Raw genomic sequence first — 27,014 nt, forward strand, 5'->3', positions numbered from 1 at the left:
GAACATTTACTAGCCTCAGCCTCCCTCAGTTAATAACCCGAAGTGACACTTCCAAAGAATATATCAAAGATTTGCTCGCACATTTTTTTAAAGATGTTAGCAGATGCTTTCCTTTGGAAGAAGATAAATTATAGATGTTATTATTTTCCTTTATTGGAAAGAACACCCACTTCCTCAGTTCTGTGGAAGACTGGTAATAACCTTTCAGCATGAAAGATCTGCATTTTGTCCACAGGCTAAGGAATGGGCTTCATCAGAATGCACTTGTAAACAACAGGGTCACAGGTTTCTTTCTAAGAATTAAATGTAGGCTTATTATTCAGATCAAAGATTCCTTCTATTTAAAGGCCGAGATGGTGGGTTCATTTTTTTTTCCTTCCTGACAAAAGTGGAGACTGCAGGGGCGCCTGGGTGGCTCAGTTGGTTAAGCGACTGCCTTCGGCTCAGGTCATGATCTTGGAGTCCTGGGATCGAGTCCCGCATCGGGCTCCCGGCTCGGCGGGGAGCCTGCTTCTCCCTCTGACCCTATCCCCTCTCATGCTGTTTCTCTCTCTCTCTCTCTCTCTCTCAAATAAATAAATAAATAAAATCTTTTAAAAAAAAAAAGTGGAGACTGCATAATGCCTTCACCGTAGAAGGGAGACAATAGATACATTTCCCCTCTGTTTTCTGAGACAAGGTTAATTCCCTGTTACCAGACTAAGATTTCTGATGTGAATGACCTACTTCTCAACTGGTCAGATGCTGCTAAGAGGCCCCTACCTTTGTCTAGTTAAAACACATCTTCCATTTTTGGTGTTTTTTTTTTTAAGAGCATCTCTGTACTGATCATGTATTTGTGGAACTGTAAGCAGTAAATAAGATTCATTTTTGTTTGTTTGCAAATGTACCTCATAATTAATGTTTCTTCATACCAAAGAGAAACACAGTCCAACTTCTCTTGGAAGGTAAGGTCTGAGTCTTAATCATCTTACACCGTAAGATATTTCTAAGTTACTGTGCTTGTTGTAAGTGTCCATTTCATACAGGAGCCACATGTCAAACCAGCCAGAAATTCCCACATCTACAGCATCCCTGATGGTCTAGAGGACCAGTATGCCTTGGTCAAAGAGGCTGTCTCTATATTGTGTCCGTCATAACATGTTGATTACGGAATTACCTTATGCCTCCCGTAACACCCTATTTTACAGCTGAAAAAAAAAATGGAGGCACCAAGACCCTGCCTTCTTCCTGTATCCCACAGCTTATTAAAGTTAGAACTAATATCAGAACCAGGGCTCCAGACCTCTGGTCCAATGTGGGTTTTTAATTCCAAACCCAGAGCAGATGCTTTATACCATCTAAACTTAAATTTTCAGAGCTTTTTAATTAGAATCCACAAACTTAGAATGAAAACAGAACACTTACTATTTCTAGAAATGTATATCTTCGATGGTAAATACGTGGTTACTGAATAAACATGGAGAATTAGCTTCTTCATCCCTCTCCTTTCCTGGATTGTAATAAAATGCCCCTTCAGTCCTCAAGACTCCTGCCAAGCACGAGAGAATTGAGTTAACAATTCAATTCAGTTCAATTCTATCTAATCAGTAGATAATTCAGCATAACAGAGGTCATCAGTCAGCCTTGTCCCCAAGGAATCTTCCCAGTGTCCGTGCACCTGATTACTACAAGACAAAACCACACTATTTTTTTTAACCTAGATGTCACTCTTATATTAGAGTTGTTTTGCTTGTTTATGTCCCCAATTTTTGTCCCCGACCGAAAGCGAAATCCTTCATTTTAGATGACACTTGAAACACTGGTTGCCTGTGTGTAAAAAAAGAATTTAAAAGCCCCACATGGCACACAGTGGAATGAGAATTAGCTATTTAGCTTTATAAAGCAGCATCCTTTGGCTGGCTCTCTCATGCCCCTCTTCGTACTCTCTTTCATCATGAATATCTAGAATCTTTGCCACATTGTCTTATGCCTGCTTCCCCAGCCTCACTCCTGGGCACCATGGGTCACAGGGCTGCCAACATCCACGCCTTCTGGTTCAGGACATTGGCTAACGGAGAACCAATTGCGTAGATCTTTCTTCTAGCTTGAAATGATCTGAGAGGTAAACCTGTGACACCTGATTTGTATTTTCAGGATACTGTTTCAGTTCATCGACCAAGCTTTTATGCTGACAGATTTCTAAAGTTTATGAATTCCAGAGTTTTCAAGAAAATTCAAGGTAAGATTCTTAGGATTTTATTCACTGACTTCACTGTGTGTATCTTTGCAAGATTTTTTTTTTTTTAAAGATTTTATTTATTTATTTGAGACAGAATGAGAGACAGAGAGCACATGAGAGGGGGGAGGGTCAGAGGGAGAAGCAGGCTCCCTACCGAGCAGGGAGCCCGATGCGGGACTCGATCCAGGGACTCCAGGATCATGACCTGAGCCGAAGGCAGTCGCCCAACCAACTGAGCCACCCAGGCACCCGCAAGATTTTTATTAAAAGGGTTTGAACTATCTCCGAAAGCTGTGATGAGTTAGTAATTATGGTTAAGTATTCCATTAGGTATTTACTGATGCCGTAATCATTAGAGTCCTATTTTGTGGTGGAAAAAATTAGAAACTGCCTAAATGTCCAACCTTATATTATATTGGTTAAATATATTATGGGACAATCTAATGGAATAATATGTACAATAAAAATCATATTAAAGGGGTGCCTGGGTGGCTTAGTCGGTTAAGCAGCTGCCTTCAGCTCAGGTCATGATCCCGGGGTCCTGGGATCGAGCCCCACGTCCGGCTCCCTGCTTAGTGGAGAGCCTGCTTCTCCCTCTCCCTCTGCCTGCCACTGACTATTTGTGCTCTCTCTCTATCTCTCTGTCAAATAAATAAATAAATTCTTTTTTTAAAAATCATATTAAAGGTCCATTTAGGGGGCGCCTGGGTGGCTCAGTTGGTTGAGCGTCCGACTTTTGATTTCGGCTCAGGTCACGATCTCAGGATCAAGATTGAGTCCCATGACAGGCTCCGTGCTCAGCGCAGAGTCTGCTTGGGATTCTCTCCCTCTCCCTTTCCCTCCGCCTCTGCTTCTCCCCTCACTCATGTGCACACACACATGCATGCTCTCTCTCAGATAAATAAAATCTTTTTTTTAAAAGATTTTACTTATTCATTTGTCAGAGAAAGCAGCAGACAGAGGGAGAAGCAGACTCCCTGCTGAGCAAGGAGCCCGATGTGGGACTTGATCCCAGGACCCCAGGATCATGACCTGAGCTGAAGGCAGCCACTTAACTGACTGAGCAACCCAGGCATCCCTTAAATAAATATATAAAATCTTTTTTAAAAAGGTCCATTTAGTTCTTATAGACACAGATTTATTCATATATGTGTGTGTGTGTGTATATATATATATGTGTATATATATAATTATAGTTATTGGTTTGGTTTGGTTTGGTTTTAATGTTTTATTTATTTATTCATGAGAGAGAGGCAGAGGCAGAGAGAGAAGCAGGCTCCCTGCCTAGCAGGGAGCCCGATGTGGAACTCGATCCCAGGACACTGGGATCATGACCTGAGCTGAAGGCAGACGCTTAACCATCTGAGCCACCCAGGCGCCCTAGTTATTGGTTTGCATACCTAAATGCACAACAAATTCTAATGGGATATATAAAAATGTGATACATCACATTAACAAGTAAAAGGATAAAAACCATATGATCAAAGTACAACATTCATTCATGATAAAAAAAAAAACTTTCCACAAAGCAGGTTTAGAGGGAACATACCTCAACACAATAAAGTCCATACATGAAAAACCCACAGCTAACATCATACCCAGTGGTGAAAGATTGAGGGCTTTTCCTCTAAGATCGGGAACAAGACAAGGATGTCCACTCTCAATGTAGTACTGGAAGTTGTGGCCACAACAATCAGACAGGAAAAAGAAATAAAAAGCATCCAAATTGGCAAAGAAGAAGTCAAATTTTCACTATTTGTAGATGACATTATACTATATATGTAGAAAACCCCAAAGATGCCACCAAAAAACTACTAGAACTGAGGGATGAATTCATTAATGTCACAGGATACAAAATTAATAGACAGAAATCCATTGCATCTCAATACAATAATAATGAAGTAGCAGAAAGAGATACTAAGAAAACCATCTCATTTACACTTATACCAAATAAAATAAAATACCTAGGCATAAACTTAACCAAGGAGGTGAAAGGCCTATACTCTGAAAACTATAAAACATTGATGAAAGAAATTGAAGATGACACAATTAAATAGTAAGGTATTCCATGCGCATGGATTAGAAGAACCAATGTTGTTAAAATGTTCATACTACCCAAAACAGTCTACAGATTTAATGCCATCCTTTTCAAGATACCAAAACATCTTTCACAGAGCTAGAACAGATAATCCTAAAACTTGTATGGAACCACAAAGACCCCTGAATAGCCAAAGCAGTCCTGAAAAAGAAGAACAAAGCTGGAAGGTATCACAATCTAAGATTTCAAGATATACTTCAAAGCTGTAGTAATCAAAACAGGACAGAAATAAACACATAGATCAATAGTATAGGACTGAGACCACAAGTAAGCCCAAACCCACATGGTCAGTTAATCTACGACAAAGAGGACAAGAATATACAGTGAGGGAAAGACAGTCTTCAACGAATGGTGTTGGGAGACTGGACAGCAACACACAAAAGAATGAAACTGGATCACTTTCTTATACTATACACAAAAATAAACTCAAGATGGATTAAAAACTTAAATGTGAGACCTGACCTGAAATCATAAAACTCCTGGAAGAAAACATAGGCAGTAATCTCTTGGATATCACCCTATGCAAAATGTTTTTGGATGTTTCTCTGCAGGCAAGAGAAACAAAAGCAAAAAGAAATTCGTGGGACTACACCAAAATAAAAAGCTTTTGCACAGCAAAAGAAACCTACTGAATGGAAGGAGATACTTGGCAAATGATATATCCGATAAGGGGTTAATATCTAAAATATATAAAGAACTAATACAACTCAACACACACACACACAAATCTGATTTAAAAATGGGCAGAGGACCTGAATAGACAATTTTTTCCCAAAGAAGGCATACAGATGGCCAGCAGACACATGAAAAGATGCTCAGTATCACCAATCATCAGGGAAATGGAAATCAAACCACAATGAGATATCCCCTCATACCAGTCAGAATGGCTAAAATTAGAAACACAAGAAACAACAAGTGTTGGCAAGGATGTGGAGAAAAAGGAACCCTCGCACTGTTGATGGGAATGCAAAATGGTGCAGCCACTGTGGAAAACAGTTGCTCAAAAAACTGAAAATAGAAATACTGTATGATCCAGTAATTCCACTACTGGGTATTTCCCCAAAGAAAGTGAAAACACTAATTCAGAAAGGTACATGTACCTCTGTGTTTACTGCAGCATGATTCACAACAGCCAAGACATAGAAGCAGCCAAGTGTCCATCCATAGATGAACGGATAAAAAAGATGCAGTGTATATATACGGTGGAATATTATTCGGCCATAAAAACATGGCATCTTGCCATCTGCAAAAACATGAACAGACCTGGAGGGCATTATGCCAAGTGAAATAAGACAAAGACAAACACCATATAATTTCACTTATATGTGGAATCTAAAAAAACAAATGAACAAACCGACTCTTAAGTACAGAGAACAAACTGCCACTTGTCAGAGAGGATGTAGGTGGGGAAATGGATGAGATCAATAATGGGGATTAAGAGGTACAAACTTTGATATATAAAATAAGTCATGGAGATGAAAAGTGCAGCATAGGGAGTTTAGTCAATAATATTGTGTAGTGACAGATGGTGATTACACTTCTCGCGGTGAGCGCTGAGTAATGTATAGAATGTCTAATCGATATGTTGTATCCTGAAACTAAAATAATTGCATGTCAATTAAACTTCAATAATAAGTTTTTAATTTAAATTTTAAAAACTAAATACAAATTTTAAATTTTAAAAGCTAAATATATATATAACTATGTATAACTAAGATGCCTTATCAACTGTGATTATATTCAAGTCCTTAAGCTTAAAGGCATACTTTCCTTATAGGTGAAAATTTCCCCTCCTCACTTCCATCCTTAAGAAAACAGTACCTAGTCTTCACGTTTCTTCTTTCAAATTACTTTGTGTGTGTGTGTGTGTTGTTGGTTTTTTTAAATTTTTTTTATTATGTTATGTTAATCCCCATACATTACATCATTAGTTTTAGATGAAGTGTTCCATGATTCATTGTTTGTGCATAACACCCAGTGCTCCATGCAGAACGTGCCCTCCTCAATACCCACCACCGGGCTAACCCATCCTCCCCCCCCCCTCCCCTCTAGAACCCTCAGTTTGTTTCTCAGAGTCCATCGTCTCTCATGGTTCGTCTCCCCCTCCGATTTCCCCTGCTTCATTCTTCCCCTCCTGCTACCTTCTTCTTCTTCTTCTTTTTTTTTTTCCTTAACATATATTGCATTATTTGTTTCAGAGGTACAAATCTGAGATTCAACAGTGTTGCACAATTCACAGCGCTCACCATAGCACATACCCTCCCCAATGTCCATCACCCAGGCACCCCATCCCTCCCACCCCACCCCCACTCCAGCGACCCTCAGTTTGTTTCCTGAGATTAAGAATTCCTAAAATTACTTTTTCAAGTCTTATTACATCCTTTCATTCCACCCCAGAACTGAGTCATATGGGCAGTGTAATAATATCTGCAAAATCGTATAATTTTTTCTAGAAATATTAGTCATCATAATGTTGAAACCTCACTGAAATTCCCTACCCAGATCATGTGTCTCAAGCACTAAAACTTAGCTTCCTGAAAGGAATATAATAGTACATTAATTTGTTAAAAATCAACTGCTGTAATATATGTTAAGAAAAAAAAAGAAGAAGAAGAAGAAGGTAGCAGGAGGGGAAGAATGAAGGGGGGGAAATCGGAGGGGTAGACGAACCATGAGAGACGATGGACTCTGAAAAACAAACAGGGTTCTAGAGGGGAGGGGGGGGAGGATGGGTTAGCCTGGTGGTGGGTATTGAGGAGGGCACGTTCTGCATGGAGCACTGGGTGTTGTGCACAAACAATGAATCATGGAACACTTCATCTAAAACTAATGATGTAATGTATGGGGATTAACATAAGAATAAAAAAATTTTAAAAAAAATAAACTGCTGTAAGATTTTTAGAACAAGAATGCATTCATTCAACTAACTTTGAGCACCTGTAATGTACCTAGCACTATACCAACCATTAATTAACATAGGAAGGGTTTTTTTAGTGAATTAGTTCCTCCCTCAATAATTTTTGGGTCAGGGATTGGAACATGTAACAGATTTATAATCTAGTGAAGCAATTTTGTTTTGTTTGTTTGTTTTTTAAAGATTTTATTTATTTATTTGGCAGGGAGAGACACAGCGAGAGAGGGAACACAAGCAGGGGGAGAAGCAGGCTTCCTGCAGAGCAGGGAGCCTGATGCGGGGCTCGATCCCAGGACCCTGGGACCATGACCTGGGCTGAAGACAGATGCTTAACGACTGAGCCACCCAGGCACCCCCAGTGAAGCAATTGTTAATAGAGTTTTTGCATACACTACTATAGGTACACAGAGAAATAAGACCAGTTCTTCCACAAGAGAGCTTCAGAGAGAGAATATTTAAAGTAATTCCCTAAATATAAGTTAGCATTCATTAGGAAGAGAGGCAAGAAGGACCTCTGAGGTTAAGGAATAGCATGTGCAAAGGCCCAGGGGTAGGAATGGACATGGTAGGTTCTAGGAATGGCAGCTAGGTGAGTTGAAAAGCAGTAAAGTGTAGAGGCAGATAAATGGCAGGATATAGGGCTGGAAATGGACACAGGATACCTCTCGCCAGCCAAAAACAAATCCAGGAGTTTCTGCAGCACAAAACAAAGTGACGCGCAACCCAAACCATCTTTTGAGGTTATCCAGTCAAAAGAAATCCCTGAAGCCCTCAGTTTTTACAAGATTCAATTCTTATCCCATGAGTGAGTCTTAAATCATTCCTTTAAGGAAGATTCACCATTTAGGTGCTATGTGGTCCCTGCAGGGGTTTGGTTTTGGGTCCTCGCCGCTCCTTGTATGTGATGCAGATAATGAACAAAGAGTTGGGACTCCTGGGTGGCTCAGTTGGTTGGGCATCTGCCTTTGGCTCGGGTCATGATCCCAGAGTCCTGGGATCAAGCCCCACATCAGGCTCCTTGCTCAGCGGAGAGCTTGCTTCTCCCTCTGCCTGCCCCTCCCCCTGCTTGTGCGTGCGCTCTCTCTCTCTCTCTCTCTGACAAATAAATAAATAAAATCTTATTAAAAGAAAACAAAGAGCTCTTTCTTTTCATAGCTCTTGGCCTTTTCTCCTCGGTGAACTACACATACACACAGTTCTCTGAGTGTTTCCTCTAGTTCACGTTTCCTTGCTGCTGACAACTTTCTTCTGACCTCAGCTGTTTCTCAGTTTAGAGAATCTGCATTGACCTAAGATCTATGTAGTACTCAAATGTTTCGGTCTCAGGGCAACTTTATACTCTTTCCAATGATTGAGGACCTCAAAAGGCGTTCACACACATGGGCTATATCTAGCAATATTTACCATAGTGAATTTAAAATTGAGGAAAATGTCAAATATTCATTAATTCTCACAAAGTAATAATTCCTAAAAAAAATTGCATGTTAAAATAAGCCATTTTCAACAAAAAGGTAAAAATCATTTTCACATAAAAAATAATTATGAAAAGTAATATTTTCTAAAACAAATAAGTTCGTTAAGAAAAGTGGCATCATTTTTCATTTTTTCCAATCCCCGATTCTGGTTTGTAGACGACATCTAGATTCTCACATCTGCTTCTGAATTCAGTCTGTGGCGAGAGGGTCATGTGGCATGTAAAAAACTCGTGAGAAAGGCAATTTATGTCTTAATATTATTATGAAAATAGTTTTTTTACAGTTATTTTATTTATTTGTTTTTTTAAGTAAACTCTATCCCCAACTTGGGGCTTGAACTCACAACACCAAGATCGAGAGTCACACGCTGTACAGGTCGGAGCCAGCCAGGCATCCTTGAAAATAGGCTTAGGATTACAGACCTTCTAAAAGAGTCTCAGGGCACCTGGGTGGCTCAGTCGGTTAAGCGTCTGCCTTCGGCTCAGGTCGTGATCCCAGGGGTCCTGAGATCGAGTCCCACATCGGGCTCCCTGCACCGCGGGGAAGCCTGCTTCTCCCTCTCCCGCTCCCCCTGCTTGTGTTCTCTCTCTCTCTGTCTCTCTCTGTGTCAAATAAATAAATAAAATCTTTATAAATAAATAAATAAATAAATAAATAAATAAATAAAAGGGTCTCGGGGGCCTCTAGTAGTCCCTGAACCACATTTGAGATCCTCTAATTAAAAGTTTTAAAATACTGTGTTGGAAGACAAGAGTTGAGGGTTTGTAAGAGTTAGCAGACAGAACGTAAAAGCAGAAGCCCGTGTGTGCAATCCCTTCATGCCTGGAAAGCAGGTGTTGCTGCTGTTTTGATAGGATGAGGTGTTAAGGAAAATGTGACTTATTTGGTCCACTTACTTTCCATTAAAATCCATTTTGATCAGTTTTTAAACATTCAAAATGCCCTCCCCTCAAAAAAAAAAAAAAAACAAAACAACCCTAACTCTGGTTTTATCTTTTCTCCCCTTTACATCAGCCAGGAAATAGAATCCTCTAGAGAGAGGAAATGAACACCAGTTTAGACAACTTCAGACAGAAGACAGACACCTGGGGTTTCATGCTTTCTAGCTCTGTGACCTTGAGCAGGTCGCAACTTTTCCAGTCTCAGTTGCTGGACCTATAAAAGGGCCCGCCTCCCTCGGACAACTGCGTGGGTAGTTTGAGATACGGTGTGTGAATGTCGGCCTCCATGCCCTAAAGCCCTCTCCAGGAGATATTTATGATGATGATTATATTATTATGGTTCTAGGACTGCTCACAGGACACATAAACTTCCCCTTCTCTTTAAGTGGAGAGAATGCTCACTATTCTTTCCCCATTTGTGTGTCCCAAAGTCCTTGTCCAGTTAAGTTCTTGCAGGCTGCCTATGGGCAGGCCCCAGATGAGCATCGTAATCTAAGCTCTGGAGAGCTTCCCAAGGCCAGACACAATCACTCTAATGCATCGGCTATCAGGTTACCCCTCTGTGCAAAGCTCCAAAGCGGAGGGGAGGCTCTGCCAAAAACCAATTCAGGGAAAGCATAAACAAGCCTCAAGTTCCCTTGCTCCCTCTCCTCCAAGGAAATTCTCTAACGGTGTTAAGCCAAGAAGAATTATTGCCGCAAAGACTGCATAGAAGTGGGGATGGTGTGGCTGCAGCCAAAGCCGCTCCCACTGACGTATCAGAGGTGAAGGGACAGCCTTCAGCGAGCAGGACGGATGGTGAAGTCCATTTGCCTTGGTTCAGGTTCCCAGCACACTCCTGAAGTTGGAGAATGCTGTTTGAACAAAGGTCGGGAGTGAATGATAACATCTGACGTAGCCGTGACCTAGAAAAGACCCAGAGGGCAGGAAATTTCAGTGGAAAGTCACTTAAAAGCAAAAACCAACCAGAAGTAACTTGGCTAAATTAGGCTTCATGAGTATAAGATTAAACATTGGCATGTTTAGAAATTCCCAGTCCCCAAGTTAATAAAACCAGGGTCATGAGAATTCTCCTCGCTTTACCATCTGCATTTACCAACCCACCCAACCTCCTCCCAGTGCTAGAAAAACATTGCTTGGAGGCAGAAAAAGTATCCTTTAGCAACAGTACGTTTGAATCTCACCTCAGGTAAGACTTGACTTCAAAATCTAGAGACGTATTCCAGTTCGCATGTATTCTAGGATCTTTTCATTGAGGTCAAGTCATTGTAGACAAATACAATTGCCAAAACCCAAACAGTTTCATCTCCCTTTCCTCGTGTATATAAAACAAAGTGTCTTGCATTCTGCTCAGATAATGAGTAATACGTTAATAAGTAAAATCTTAATTTAATGAAAAACAAAAAGTTAACGTGGTTTTACCGTATCTTTGTCTCTCCTTTTTTCTTCCTGTCCAGCCTTGAAGGCCTCACCTTCTAAAAAACGTTGCAACTCCATCGCCGCCCTGAAGGCCACCTCGCAAGAGATCGTGTCCTCAATTAGCCAGGAGTGGAAGGACGAGAAGCGGGACTTGCTGACCGAGGGGCAGAGTTTCAGCAGCCTTGACGAAGAAGGTAAAGACATGTCACTTAAGAAAATAAAAAAGAAAAGAAAAAGAAGTCCTTCTGATTTTGCTTATATAGGTGATGTAGATTCACAGTAGAACAATTAGAATATACCTAAGAAACAAGGTGATGGGGGGTGCCTGGCTGGCTGTCAGTAGAACGTGCCACTCTTGATCTCAGGATGGTGAGTTCAAGCCCCACATTGGGCATAGAACTTACTTAAAAGAAAAAAATAGAAAAAGAAAGAAACCAAGTCTATTAACTCATTTTCAAAAGGATATTCACAGTATGACAGTTACTACAAATTTTTAAAACACATAAATAATATGTGGTTGATAGGGAAAAAAAAAAAGTTGGAATATGTACTAAGATACTTAGAAATAAAGATCCATAACCCCACTACTGGGAAGTAACACATCTGAACATTTTTGTGTTTTTACAATTGGACCTTGTTTTGTGTATGCATACAGTGTGTGTGTGTGTGTGTGTGTGTGTTTCAAACACACATATGCATTATATACATATGTATACACACATCCCTATACATCCATATAGACACAATGTAACAATGAATTATCTATTTACTTAGGTCTTTAATGAATTTAATAAAAATTTTGTAACTTTCCTCCTGCTTGTCCTATAAATCTCCCTTTTGTTAGATTTATTCTCAAATGCATATAGAGATAGAGACATAGACATGTATTTTCGGTCTTTTCAAATAGTGTCTTTTTAAGATTTAGGTTTTCTTCTACTGTTTCTCGTAGCCCTCCCTTCTTTTTCCTTCCTTCCTTACTCACCTGCCAGCTAGGACTTCTCGAACAATGATGAATGCAAGTGGTGATTGCGGGCAGCCTTGCCTTGTCCTGATTTTAAAGGGAATGCCTCTTGTGTTTCACTGTTGAGAAAGAAGTTGGCTGTATTTGATACCCGTAATCGGGGCAAGGAAGTACCTTTTTATTCCTGGTTTGCTAAAAGTTTTTATCAGGAGTGAGTGTTGAATTTTATCACATACTTTTCCTTGTTTGTTGAGTTGATCATGAAGGTTTTTTCTCTTCTAATCCTAAAAGAGGAAGTGACATTTTAGACTTTTTATTTTTTATCAGTATATTCTTTGGGGAATCCCAACATTCCCTGAGAATTTCTTCTCCATTGATTAGATTCTTCTCGGGCTTTCCTTTCCCCGAGAGTGGTTAGAATAGGGTGTTATTCCTATGCCCATCTGCAGCACCTACCCACCTGTGTCACGTGGGGTTTCCTCCTTTCTGATCTTCCTCGAAAACAGCTGATACCCAGATTTAGTGCTTTTGGCAAAGGAGTTCATGAATCGCCCTTGCTCCTCTCTCCGGCTGCAATTTCTAGCAGTCAGTGACAACCCTTTACCTAAGCCTCCCTGCCCTGGCATCTCCCCTACCACACGGCCTGGTCTTCTTAGGACACACATAAAACCGCAAGGTGTCTGCAGCCTGGGAAATAGGATTAACTGATTTTTAAACTGTATCAGTTAAACTTTCAACTAGTATGCTCCATATGACGTCTGAAGTTAGAGCAGTGAGTCCAATTGTTAATCGGGGGGGAGAGAAGGGGGCATAATATATACACTGCATAACATCCTGGAAGTCTGGAGACCTGGGAAGTCCGGCACATATTGTGCTTTTTTTTTTTTTTGCAGATGACTTCTTGCACCCCTTGCTTCATTTTTAAAGGGACTTCACCCAAAAAGGCCTCTGAAAGTTGAAGAAAATGTACTGAGCATATTCTTTGAAAATGTTAACATTCTATTATAAAAATGAGTTTAACTGGACAATTCTCTTGATGTACAAAGTTTGCTACAGTGTTCGGCCTTTTTATAATGCTCTGTACTTGGGGGCTCCACTTTTCATAGTGCACTAAGTCATCGCCAGATTCCCATTGAGTTTTTATTTATTTATTTATTTATTTTAAGATTTTATTTATTTATTTGAGAGAGAGAGTGAGAGAGAGAAAGAGCACAAGAGGGGGGAGCGGGAGAGGGAGAAGCAGACTCCCTGCCGAGCAGGGAGCCCGATGCGGGACTCGATCCTGGGACTCCAGGATCATGACCTGAGCCGAAGGCAGTCGCTTAACCAACTGAGCCACCCAGGCGCCCTCCCATTGAGTTTTTAATCCTCTCTTCTGTGCCACTGTCAGTGTTCCGGGGTGTATTCATTTTCTCTTGCCATGTAGCAAATTACCCAGAATGTCAGCAGCTTAGTAGAACCTCCATTTATTAGCCCACCATGTGTAAGTCAGAAATCTGGCCAGGCTCACCTTGGCTCGCTGGACACAGCTTATCAGGGTCTCAAAAACTGGGATGATGGTGTCAACTGGGCTGCGTTCTCATCTGAAGGTGCTGGAGAAGAATCCTCCTCCAGGGTCATCACGTGCTTGGCAGAATTCACTTCCTTACAGTTGTAGGGCGGAGGTCCCCATGCCTTCCTGTCTGATAGCCATGGGCCATGTCCAGCCACCCAAGACCATCCACATTCCTTACCAGGCAGCCCCCTCCATCTTCAAACCAAGACTTCCTTCCAAGTCAGTCCTTCTCTCACTTCATATCTCTGACCCCCAGACACAGATTTAAAAGGCTCAAGTGATTAGGCCAGGCCCACCTGGATAGTATTCTCTTTGACTAACTCGAAGTTAATGGATTAGTAACCTTAATTACATCTGCAGAATTCCTTTTGCCGTGTAAGTTGCGGTAATCACAGGAGTCCTCTCATGCTTACTGGTCCCACCCACGCTCAAAGGGAGATGATGATACAAGTGTGCAGGTCACTGGGGATCATCCTAGAATTCTGTCTACCATGCTAGTTTTTTAAAAACTGAAGGATATGAGAGCTTGAGGAAACAGCTCTCTGCTTCAGAGAGCTGCTCCTTAAAGATTGGGGCTCAGCTCCCTACTGCCTGGTCCAAGTCCCTGGACAGATCATGTCTCTCTGTATTGTATCACTCACGTAGTCTCTGGCTCATGAAGTCAAGACCAGAGGCTGCATGAGCCTTTCTGTCCAGCCCCATCTGCCTTATGTTGAGTAGCAATTCATTAAGCTCTGATGGGAGGTTATTTTTCAGATGCACTTTTCAATATTATTGAGTATGTCAATATTTTTCTCTGTACTTAGTAAGAAGGTGGGACCAAGTATATTAAAGATTGCTAGCCAGCTGTTGTATTACATTGAAGCCTTTCTAATTTTTGCATGTAGAGCCCTTTGGTTACTTGTGTTTTTATACTATTACCATCTGTTATTCATCATGGCCGTTCTTTATTTTGACCTGAATCAGAGGTGCACTGTCTCACACATTTAAAGTGTGTCCAGTCTCCCAGCCCAGAGTCCAGCCCTTCTGTGCCTACCTCTTTTCCCTCCGTGCCTCGCTCCACCCCTCCATCTACACCTCTTCAAACCCCAAATCCAAAATCTCGCACTCATGCGATAGTGCCTATTAGGACCGTTTTCCATTCATACGCTTCCTAAAAATGCATAATTTTGAGCCCATTGTTGCCTGAATCCACAGTCCAGAATGGTGACTTCAGTTAACAAGTGTCTTGTATGTTTGAAAGTTGCTAAGAGAGTAGATCCTAAAAATTCTCATTGCAAGAAAAAAGATGTAATTATATGTGGTAATGGATGTTCACTAGATTGTGATGATCATCTCACAATAAATATGTATATCAAATTATCACATTGGACACCTAGAATTAATACAATGTTCTATGTCAATTATATCTTCATAAAAATTTAAAAATATCTCCCTAGGTTTAATAAAACTCAGTGTGAAAAGTTGAAGGACAGGACTCCTGCATAACTATTATGTCCACAGTGTTCTATCACTGGGGACTTGCATGTGTATTTTTTAAGCAGCTCTGTTCTTGCTGACTGGATCTGTCATTAAAACACTATCTCTGACAGGCTGGGCAATAGGTGCCCCAGGCACCTACATTTTAAAAAGGAAGTAGGAGGGCGCCTGGGTGGCTCAGTTGGTTAAGCGACTGCCTTCGGCTCAGGTCATGATCCTGGAGTCCCGGGATCGAGTCCCGCATCGGGCTCCCTGCTCGGCGGGGAGTCTGCTTCTCCCTCTGACCCTCCCCCCTCTCATGTGCTCTCATTCTCTCTCAAATAAATAAATAAAATCTTTAAAAAAAAAAAAAAAAGGAAGTAGGAGTTTTCTCATTTTTAAAAAGGCAGCCTTGGCTCTTAAAATATGAGGCCAAGAAGAGCTGTGGATGATGTTCAAAGATGTGTATGGGTACAAAGGAGTTTAAGAGATAGCTGGCTTGGGTGGGATGGCTCAGTCAGTTAAGCGTCTGCCTTCGGCTCAGGTCGCGATCCCAGGGTCCTTAGATCAAGCCCCACATCAGGCTCCCTGCTCAGCGGGGAGTCTGCTTCTCCCTCTGCCTCTGCCCTTCCTCCTGCTCATGCTCACTCTCTCTCTCACATAAATAAAATCTTTAAAAAGAGAGAGAGATAGCTGGCTGTTAGTCTGGGAAGCCTTCGTCTCCTGGCTGTTAAAAAGTCTGAGTACTTAGATCTAAATTGAGAATGATAGATACGTGCATATCCTAGGGAGGGGAAGCAGGTGCCCTGTGTGTTTCTACATTTGCCAGTCATCCTGTTAATCTCTGTCGAATTATCTCCTAAACTCCTCCGAGCTTTTTATGTCATCTTTTGAAAGAGTAAATCACTTTATTAGGTTTTTAAAAGAACATTCATAATGTCTTTTCCATAAGCCATTTTGTAAATTAATACCATTTCCTTTCCGGTTAACCTGTTTGCAAGAAGCTATTTTACATGTCTGCGGCAGTTCGGAAGAGCGAAGTGAATTCATAATTTAATTTGCAATCTGATATGTATGCTTTGGAGTCGATTTAAATTATTATAGATAATAAGGCAGCATTTCTTACGGAGATTCATGAGGGTGTGTTGTGCTTTTGTTATGCAGCACTGGGATCCCGACACAGGCCAGACCTGGTGCCTAGCACCCCGTCACTGTTTGAAGCTGCTTCCTTGGCAACCACTATTTCATCGTCTTCCTTATATGTCGATGAACATTGTCCACACGACAGGACTGCGCTGTATCCAAACAGGTGAGACTTAGCGCGATCATATTACCAATCCGGCTATTACCACATCTGCATCACAGGTGGACAGGTATCTCTGAATTGAGAACATGCTGTCCCTGGCACCCAGGATGTGACTGTCACCTGCCCTGTAAGTAAGAGAAAGAGAGAACTTGCTTGATTTTTTACTAGGGCAAGAAGCACATCTGGGGGAAAACCTTCCTTATTTTTCTCCACGGTTAATCATTATGTCCTATTGAAATTATGTACTTGGTCCTAGGGAAGAAGACCAATCTTTCATCATTTTTCTTTTAATAATTTCTTATGAATGGCTTTTTAAAGCAGGTACTCCTGGTTAATATTGCCAGTAGCCGCAAAGATATTTGCATATTCTCTTTTTGTTTGAGTGACCTGAGGGACTATGATAGGCGGAATGATGGCCCCCCCAAAGTTGTCCCTGTCCTAAACCCTAGAACCTATAAATGTGTCACCTTATATAGCAAAAGGGACTTCGCGAACATGATTAAAGATTCTGAGATGGAAAGAGTGTCTTGAATTATTCAGGTTGTCCCAATATATAAAATACATATATATATATATATTGTTTCATTAACACTCCAGTGGTAGACAACTGCGTGCTTACGTTTCTTCGTAGATCACTGGGTCGCACAAAATTCAAAACCCATGAGGAAGCTAAGAGTGTTTACATTAAATGTTTCCTTCCTAAAAATCCTTAACTGTATGCCAGTCTGTCCTCAAGCAGTAAAGTCTGATTATGCACAGGGTCTTTGTCAGAGGAAGACAGGAAGATTAGAGTCAGAGAAAGAGACATGATTCCAGAAGTGGAGGGCAGAGAGAGACATTGGAAGGTGCCACATGGCTGGCTTTGAAGGTGGAGGACGGGGCCTTGAGCCTGGGAATGCAGGCAGCCTCTAGAAGCCTGAAAAGGCAAGAAAACAGATGCTCCCTTGGAGCCTTCACAGAGGAAGACAGCTCTTCCACACCTTGAATTTCAGGACTTCTGACCACCAGAGCGGCAAGATAATAAGTTGTGTCATTTTCAGCCACGAAGTTTATGATAATTTCTTACAGCAGAGATGGGGAACTCAAACATGTAATGATTGAACGTTTGAGTGTTGGGCGGGCTACTGTAATTTCTTAAATAGAGAGTGGATTAGTTATTAGATACGTTTGCTTTTTGAACAAAACATTGTCAGACATTGATTCTAATAATAGAAAATGATATATTTGCAAAGAGATCACAGTGTTGTCTGTGGGCTTAGCTGTTTGATTTTCTCTCTTTTCATATATGCAATTTTGTAACTAGCTCCAGTCACTGGGCAGGGACTATTATGTATGTTCTTAATAATTATCTGTTAAATGGAAACTAGGTCTTGTTAAAAATCTAGTTCTTGAGAATCAAGGTCATATTTGTGCAGGTAAACTGCTTCTTACACTGTACATCGTTTTCCACACCCAGGGATGCAACGTGGCTCACTTCCAGAAGGAGGACTCAGTATGGTAGACTAATTTGTAACATACGCATGCTTGTAGATTCTAGCTTGGTCTTTGGGCGAGTTAAGGTTTGGTCACTGGAGCTTCTGTAGAAGTTGTTTTCTGTTGCCATTCTCTTCCCTCTCCGCTACATACAGCTTGGGGGGTGGGTAAGCAGGTGAGGCAGCCAGCCTTGGTGTGGAGAAGTGAAACAGATAACAAGGTGAGCCATCAATCTTAGTGTGGCTTCCGTTTAGATAGCTCTGCTGGAAGGGCCAACAAATAAGGCTCCTTTATAAATTATTCAACTCATCGGAACTATAAAAGAAATTTGGCTAGCTTCCTTGGGTTAGGAAGAATTGAAAGTGACCTATACCTTACGCTAATGTGTACCTTGAATGTTCAAATTTATTACATAAATTAGTCTAGCAACAGCTTTCCTATTTCTGAGGTAGAGCTAAACACCATTGTTTTGCTCTCAAATATAAATAGCAGCTCAAAAAAATGGCTGGAAAGTCATAGGAAGCTCCTTGCAAGGTCAAAAACAATTCTATGTGAGGCCAGGGTGATTTCTTACTATTTGCTACTGTTCTCATTATCAGGGGCATGTAATTGGATATGCTTGCTACTAAATTATTTACTAGAATTTTCAACACAAGAATAAAAGGGTTTTTGGCTTGGTTTGGTTTTTTTAATGGCAGTGGTTGTGGGTCAATATCTAGACTCTTGGCCAGAAGTATTCAATTCTTGGGTATTCATAAGGTTCCCCCACCATCCAGAACTGCCTCCTTCCTGGCCATTGTGGAAGCTACCTCTGCACGCTCCCAGGCTGTGGTATAATTCTTGTTACTTTGATTTATGATGATATGGTTCCGTATACATTTGGATGGAAAAAATATTATTAGTGTTATCAGTTGTATTTTTTTCTTTTCTTTTTTTGAAGTGACTTCTTTGAGAAAAATTTTTGGCATTGTATCTCCAAGTTGTAATTTGAAGATTTTACTTATTTATTTTTGCGCGCATGCACGCAAGTGCAAGAGAGGAAGAGAGAGTGCGTGCGCATGAGTGGGGGAGAGGGGCAGAGGGAGAAGGAGACTCCTCGCTGAGCAGGGAGCCCGATGCAGGACTCGATCCCAGGACTCTGGGATCATGACCTGAGCCAAATGCAGACGCTTAACTGACTGAGCCACCCAGGTTTCCCCTCCAAGTGGTAATCTGGTATGTTATATTTAGCTGCCAGTCCGGGTTCGGTTATAAGAACAAGAAACCACCCTGTCTTAAGCAGAAAGGGATTTGATACGAGGAATTAGGTGCTTACAAAGTCCATGAAAAGGCTCTGGGCTGAACATCAGGAAATCACTCCTGGATAACACCATCGAACTGGCCCACCAACAGCCCTGTAGCCTTGGCAGCCATCAAGCAGGAGCCCTGCCAATGGAATGCAAGCCAGTGAAAAGCATTTTGGTGACCCCAGAACGTTTTTTAAAATAAGCTATCATTTAAAAATCAAGCAATCTCACTAAAAAATACCCAGGCCCTTTTGAAAAATCATTAGTTTGGGCCCCACTTGGCTCTCTTGCCTCTCAGCATTGACCAGCTGGAGGGGAGAAGCAGGGACCCTCCATGGTCCCCATCACCCTCTGCTTTGTTCATCGGTGATGTTGCCATCGTGCTCCCCTGGGCATTTCTGATTTTAGCCTGGAGATAGAAGAGAAGCCAAAGCCATGCCTCCCATCTTAACCCCTGCCTTAGGGCAATCATAAGGAAAGGGGCAAAAAAGGCACAGAGGTGCTCAAGAGAAATTAATAGCATGTGAACTCCTGGGAGTCAGTATCCTTACCCACCCCCACCATGCCCAACCCTAATTATTCAACAGGGAAACCTTACCCGCAAACTGAAAAGAAATTGTCATAATTTCTAGCATTTTTTTTTTCCTTTGGAGCCCTCCTAGGCCTACATGGAGTCTCTTGAGGTGATAAACATGATTCTAAGTCTCTTCTGGCCTAAGTTTTGAAACCTAATCCAAATAGCTTGGAAAGAAAATGAGTTGAATAGTGATGTTATAATTCACATGTTAGGTTTTTCTATCTCGGAGTCATTTTTCTGTGAAGGCAAGGTGGCCTGTTTTTTCCATTTCAACACTAAGCTCTACATATCTGCCCTTATATAAGCCGTAAATACTTCAAGTAGCAGTCATCATTCTGTCAGTCTTTTTAAAATCCTGGGGCGCCTGGGTGGCTCAGTCGTTAAGCGTCTGCCTTCGGCTCAGGTCATGATCCCAGGATCCTGGGACCGAGCCCCACATCGGGCTCCCTGCTCCGCGGGAAGCCTGCTTCTCCCTCTCCCACTCCCCCTGCTTGTTCCCTCTCTCGCTGTGTTTCTCTCTGTCCAATAAATAAATAAAATCTTAAAAAAATAAATTAAATAAAATCCTTAACTCTGAAAGGTGTCGATTAGTGCCAGGCTGTCTCCACACCTAAATTATATATTGTGGTGGGAAAACTGCTGTTTCTTCAAATTATTCCCATTTTTAAGGGATTTTTTTCTTTGTAACTACAAAAACTCTGATAGCATCTGTTCTCTTTTTAAGATTTTATTTATTTATTTGACACAGAGAGAGCACACAAGCAGGGGGAGTGGGAGAGGGAGAAGCAGACTCTCCACCGAGCAGGGAGCCCGATGTGGGGCTCGATCCCAGGACCCTGAGATCATGACCTGAGCCGAAAGCAGATGCTTAACAGACTGAGCCACCCAGGTGCCCTGTTCTTTTTTTTTTTTTTTTAAGTATACTCCAAAAATTGAGTAGGAAGCAAAGAAAAATAGTATCTTTAAAGTATATATTTAGGGGCGCCTGGGTGGCTCAGTCAGTTGGGCGTCTGTCTTTGGCTTGGGTCATGGTCCCAGGGTCCTGGGATAGGGCCCCACATCGGACTCACTGCTTGGTGGGAAGCCTGCTTTTCCCTCTTCCCCTGCTGCTCCCCCTGCTTGTGGTCACTCTCTCTCTGTCAAATAAATAAAATATTTTTTAACAAAATAAATAAAGTATACATTTAACCCGGTGATCAGGAGTACCTGTTTTCACGTTCCACCGTACAGTTAGGGCTTAGAGCATACAGTTCATAGAAATGGAGGCAAAGCGTTGTGGGTACATCCTTCCTGGTAAAATGCTGGGATTTAAATTCTGAGTTTTTGATCCTTGAATTCTCCTTTCCTAGTAAGAGCTCTGTTCTTTCAGAGGAGGTATAAGTTGAGCACTAAGAAATGCAGAGGCAAACGTGTTTTATCTCGAAGTTAAGAACAGTTTAATGTGGAAATTCACTACATGCATGAGTATGAATTCTTTTCATGATTTCCTGCACCGTCGGGAGCCCAGGTGATGCTCTGCTCATGTGTAAGTATCGGAAACCCTGCTGCATCCCGACATACACTTCCGCATCAAGCACACCTCTAGCTTCGTGGTGGCCCTGGCCGGCCTCATGGTTCACTAGTGACTCTTGCCAACATCTGGCTCCGCCGGGACGTGTGTGGACTATTAAAAGAAGAGGAGATGCCGCGGGTCATTTGCACATAGAGGGCCAGCTGGCAAAGGCTGTGATGAGTGATGAGTCCGGATCATGGATCTCAGAGGCTGACCCTAGGAATCTGACTGCAATTCTGTGCACTTTTCTTCCGGCTCCTAGAGTCTCATAAACCCAGGAGAGCGCTGGAGCCCAGGTGGAGCGACCCGTTGTCTTACAGACTTATCTAGAAGACAAGGAAAAAGAAACGCAGAGACCTGTGCATTCTATGGCACGCTGCGCCAAGGTCACCCAGTGTGCTAGTAGGGTGAACCTGGAACACAAGTGTCTGGGGCCCAAGCCGCACATTCTCTCCGCCGTACCACCCTTTCACTAACAGCCTCCTGTCCTTCTACTCTTGCCCTTGCCGTGTGTGCTGTGCACGGAAGGTTGATGCTCCTGGTTTTCCTAACATGACTTCTGCCTCCATAACTGAGTGACTTTTTGCTGCTTAATAACTAAAGTATTTCTGCTAGACAAAGCGGTGGGCATATATGAATGCCTGTCTGTGACATTTGTTCTAGAAGTCATTGGCTAAGTTTGCTTATTAAGAACATCATGGTGGCGCACCTGGGTGGCTCAGTCGGTTGAGCATCCAACTCTTGGTTTCAGCTCAGGTCATGATCTTAGGGTCGTGGGATTGAGCCCCGCATCAGGCTCTGTGCTCTGCATGGAAATGGCTTGAGATTCTCTCTCCCTTCACCCTCTGCCCCTCCCCTCCTTCTCAAATAAATAAATAAATCTTTTTCTAAAAAAAAAGAACATCATGGCTATGGGAACTTTTCTGTCATAGCAGTAGTCATACTTCAAACCATCAATAATCATCTGATAATAATACTAACTATAATAATAGCTAGTTCTTGGACCTCATTAAGGGTCTGTGTGCAGCTCTTTCCATGTGTCAAAGTAATTTAATGCTCCCAGCAACCCTGTAAGGTCGTCCTATTTCTTATTTCCAGTTCACAGATGATGCATGCTCACAACATTGGGTCATTTTCCCAGGGTCAGATGGCTGCCAGGTGGAGCATGGTTTCCACGCACAATATGGATACAGAGCGCGAGGCACCAGCCTCAGCCCCTCACCAGCCACCCTCACCCCTGTTGTCCCGCCTCAGACCGCTTGCCCTTGAAACAGTGCTTTCCACGGAAATTCGGTAACCCCCCACACGAGGTCTACTCTTCCTCGTCCGTTTTGCCTTTTCTTTTTCCATGTGATTGTAAGTGCAGATTTTCGCTCCTCAGGATGTCAGAGCGCGAGTGTTCAAACACTAAAAATATGACATACTAACTTAAATCCTCAAGCAACCTGAAATAGCTCTTTCCTCGAGTTTTTATTCCCGGCTCTTCAAGTACGCTCCACATCGTTACATGATCACAGAGAAGAGACTTTTGTTAGATACGTGCCTGCTTGATTTAGAAAATCCCGTCTCCTCTGTTGACGAGGTAAGGTTAAGAAAGGACATTTGTTATTTACAAGCTGAGGAGCGAAGATGGGTTATCAGAACTTTCTAGTAATTCCAGTTCTCTAACCCTAACCTCAAGGGAGGGACAGCATATTGCCTGTGGCATCTCCTTTGCACATGGTGGCTGCCTGGTGGTCTTGGGTATCATTCCAAGCCCTCCTGTGGATGCTGGGTATTGAATCTGACCTCTGCAGACCCCTTGTGCTTTTATGGTTCTTAGTCTGGTGACTCCTACCTTGCAGACAGACCGTCACCCCCACCGTTCGTCACCTCCGGCCAGGCCTTTCTCTTGCACACTCGTCGTTATAAATCACCAGTTAGGGCATTAGCCCCCCAACAGCCCCCTTTAGCTCTCTCACGTTGGGCAAGCTACTTTACCTTTATGCGCTTCAGTGTCCTCACCTGTGCAATGCAGATTATTATACTCCTGCCCCAAATGGTTGTTATAAAGACTAGGTGAGATGCTAATTGGAAAACACTTACATTGCCTCACCAGTACCGAGTAAAGCACCATCAAAGTATATGTTAAAATAAAATAATCCAGTGACTCCATACTCAACACCTTGCAGCTTCCCCTAAGTTCCATCATAAGGGGCAAGTCTTAATTGTTTTAGTCAAAAGACCTTCCTGGGGGGCGCCTGGGTGGCTCAGTCGTTAAGCGTCTGCCTTCGGCTCAGGTCATGGTCCTGGGGTCCCGGGATCGAGCCCCACGTCGGGCTCCCTGCTCGGCGGGAAGCCTGCTTCTCCCTCTCCCACTCCCCCTCTGCTTGTGTTCCCTCTCTTGCTGTGTCTCTCTCTGTCAAATAAATAAATAAAATCTTTAAAAAAAAAAAAAAAAGACCTTCCTGGAGTACTTTAAGAGTCAGCATCCAGTCAAGGAAGTGGAAAACACACTTGGAATTTCAAACAGAATTTGGTAAAGAGAATTGGTTACCCAGTGTAGCTGGACACGTGAAAAGGCCACGCTCTAGAAACCCAGGTAGATAACTGCAGGCAGCGACTCAGGGCATGTGCCCTGGCACCGTACGGAACCCAGACTCATGCAGGAGGCCCCCCCCTGGGGACCGGCGGACACCTGAAGAGTAGGGACATCGGAGGAGGACATCACCGACATTGCTGGGATAGTGGCCTGGACCACAGCTGCAACCAGAGACGTTACCCGCAGAAGGGAGAAAGAAAAAATGAGAGAGAAGTGGACCAAAGGCTTCCCTCTTCCCACCCCCTCATCTCCTGCCAGAGGAGCCTGAGGAACGTAGTGTGCAGACTCCTGGCCGCAGCATCGCAAGGCAGAGTCGAAGCAAGATGTAAATGACAGCCACAGGACACGGGGCAAAAAACAAGAAAGCTGCAAGACCGCTTCAAAAAAAGGATTACAAAGATCCAAGCTTGACGAAGGTAGAGTGTGCCTGCAGGAATGGGAATTGATTTAGACTCTAGACAGTAAAAGGAGTCACAGAGCCAATTTACTACCATGTCAATATAATAATAGTACGTAAAATAGCTGTAATTTGTTTTAATCATCTGTGTAATTGGAGACTCCAGTATTTACCAACAAGTCTGTCTGACCGTCGATACCCCTTTCCGTGGTCCTGCGCTGGAGTGGATGCTGGTTATAAATACTCCTAGAAATGTCTCCAGTAATTGCTGGCACACGGGATAGATTAAATGTTCTTCAGCTCAAGAATTCCACAACGAGGTTAGTAAGCCCGGGGAATCTGGGTGAGACCCCCTCTGACAGAGCAGCAGATACATTTTGGAGGCAGGCTATCCGTCACCCATGCCCTCGCAAAACGTTTTTATTTTATTTCCAATAATACCCCCCTACACCCCATCTCATTAACTGAATATAACTCAGTCTGGAGCAAACACGCGTGAGGGACTGCGGGTATGGTGTCACTTTCTTTCTTTCTTAATGATGAAGAAAAGGATTTAGTCAACTTTCCCCCAGTGTCAGGAAACTAGGTCACCAAGCAAATGAGGAGGATATATGTTTGGGGGAGAAGAAGAGCTCTCCTCAGAATCCTGAAGCAAAACCGTGCCTTGTTACCCAGCCTCCCAAGAGATGCTCTCGTTTGGAGTATTAGGACCATTGAGATGACAGGTGAATCGAAGAGTGGGGTCACATCCCTTCCCAGTGGTGACTGAGGCACCTGTGGAGAAAATTGGAGCTTGATAGAAGCTTCATAATATACCTGTTGGATTAGCCTCCCCTCGCCAACCCCAGCAGAAAAAGAAAAAAAAAAAAAAAGGATTTACATCACATAGTCTGCACCTGGATTTTACTAGATGCCTTTTTTTTTTCTCTCTTTTGACAAATCGTAGCATTGCTCCTGAAGTGATTAGCTTTTCAAATGATCCTTCATATATTTGGGCATGGGCAGGAAATTGAAGTGAATTTTTCAAATACCTGACATTTTATGAGGAATAATTTAGGATTCAGCATTAATTCAGAGAACACTCACATTTTTTTCCTCCATCTTTTATTCATTTCTTCATAAATTCAAATATTCATTGAGCCAAACGCACCAGACACGGTGTTAGGGGCAGACGTTGATTCCTCTCCTCCTGGAGACCAGAGGCGAAAGGGGGAACGTGCTCTCTCTCTCTCTCAAATAAATAAGTAAATAAAATCTTTAAAAAAATAGAAAGTTCTTTGGAGATACCCCTCTCCTTCTCGATCTTCCCTGAGGCAGTGAAGAAATTTCTTTGCTTGTAGTTCAGCTGAAACACAGACAGGCTCATTCAAGGAATTAAGAGAACATAACAAGAAATTCCTAAAATGCAACACCATAGCAATAATGGGTGGGTGTTCAGATTACAGTGAAACAGGACCTCAGTTTCTTGCTCACACCTGCAGCCTACCTGGACATAGCCTAAGCACAGCTTCCCTTGCCTGAAGCTATGTCAGATGAATAACACGTCTGGGGACTTCTCCAGCCTCTGCAGGCCTGCTGCCCAGCTCAGCCCCTTTGAGGTGCCCCCTTTGGCTCACGCACCGCGTTCCCATTTGCCTTCTGAGCTTTCTCGTCTAGCTCTGTTATCCCACATGGAGTATGTGATTCCCGGGACGTGTGATCCGTGGTGAATGAACTTCTGCCAGGCTCCCGCCATCCCTCCTCCACACACCGGTCCTCTGGCGCTGGGATCTGCCAGAGTCCCAGGTTTAATTTCTTCTCTGATATACCTCAAATATATACAAAGAGTAACAAATACACTTTCTCCCAAGGCAAGATGAGAGTTGATCCTTTGTTTCATCCTCTGTGATCTGTGGAATTATCCTCCACAGTCGCCAGCTCTGTCTCCCTGTAATTTAGATGACTTGCTTGTCTTTAAGGGAAGAATTCCACCTGGGAAGTCTGTAGCTGGAAACTCCTGCTGAGCGCTCCCTGATGACAGAGAAACTAACAGGCTCCGCCCCCTGCACGTGCCCTAAACGCATCTACCCAGCCAGCCCTTTGCTCTTAGCTCATTGCGGTGCTGGGTGTTGGGGGGATTAGGTAAGTGTAATGAGGGAATTAGGAGGCAGTAATAAAATCTGAAGTCAGAATAATATTAACCTAAAATGTAATTATTTAATAGCCCGCTTTCAAGGATATAGTAATAAAGATGAAATATATAATGATGTAAAGGGGCTCATTATTTTTCTGGCCAGCCGTATTAAAAATTAGCGTGTGGAAGGTCACCGAAGAACTTCAGAAGGGCCAGACTTGTTTTCTCAACAAAGGCTTGGGCCGAAATGGAAATGTCATCCTGACAGCCACTCGGAGGGCTCACGTGCTAACGTTGCGCTGTCTTCTCCTCCATGGTTCCTCATCACGGTGGAAGAATACTTCTGTGTATTTAAGCACTTCGTCTGAGAAGAGTTGTTTTATCTTTGATTTATACACGAGTGCCTCTGGGTTGGTGCCCTAAGAATGCTCACTGCGTGACTGTTCATTTCCTTTGTCATCCCTGAACTGTGACAGGAGAGAAGGCGGGGTGCCAAGGCCAAGGCCAAGCCAATGTGTGCCTTTTCCCTGCCGAGCCTGCCGAAGCCTTTCCGGTCTTAGCAGCAACACTCTCCCTAAAAGAGTTCGGGGAACCTCAGGGTCCTTTTGGCATCGTGTCGTGCAGCCCCCCTCTTGTTTTTCATTGTTTTGTATCAGAATTATATGCACCAAGTTTAACAAATAGTTG

At 42.7% G+C, this 27,014-nt stretch overlaps 1 protein-coding gene across 1 annotated transcript in view; it reads left to right on the top strand.

Moving 5' to 3' along the window:
• The window catches only part of PIP5K1B (phosphatidylinositol-4-phosphate 5-kinase type 1 beta), a 297,843-nt gene that overhangs the window by 216,738 nt on the left and 54,091 nt on the right, over window positions 1-27,014 (top strand). Inside the window, exons 11-13 of the mRNA XM_021694307.2 lie at window positions 2,137-2,221; window positions 11,107-11,262; window positions 16,207-16,351. Coding sequence (XP_021549982.1) covers window positions 2,137-2,221; window positions 11,107-11,262; window positions 16,207-16,351 — 386 coding nt within the window. The remainder of the gene's footprint in view (window positions 1-2,136; window positions 2,222-11,106; window positions 11,263-16,206; window positions 16,352-27,014) is intronic.

The sequence above is a fragment of the Neomonachus schauinslandi genome, chromosome 13, assembly GCF_002201575.2.
Source record: "Neomonachus schauinslandi chromosome 13, ASM220157v2, whole genome shotgun sequence".
NCBI classification, from domain to species: Eukaryota; Metazoa; Chordata; class Mammalia; order Carnivora; family Phocidae; genus Neomonachus; species Neomonachus schauinslandi.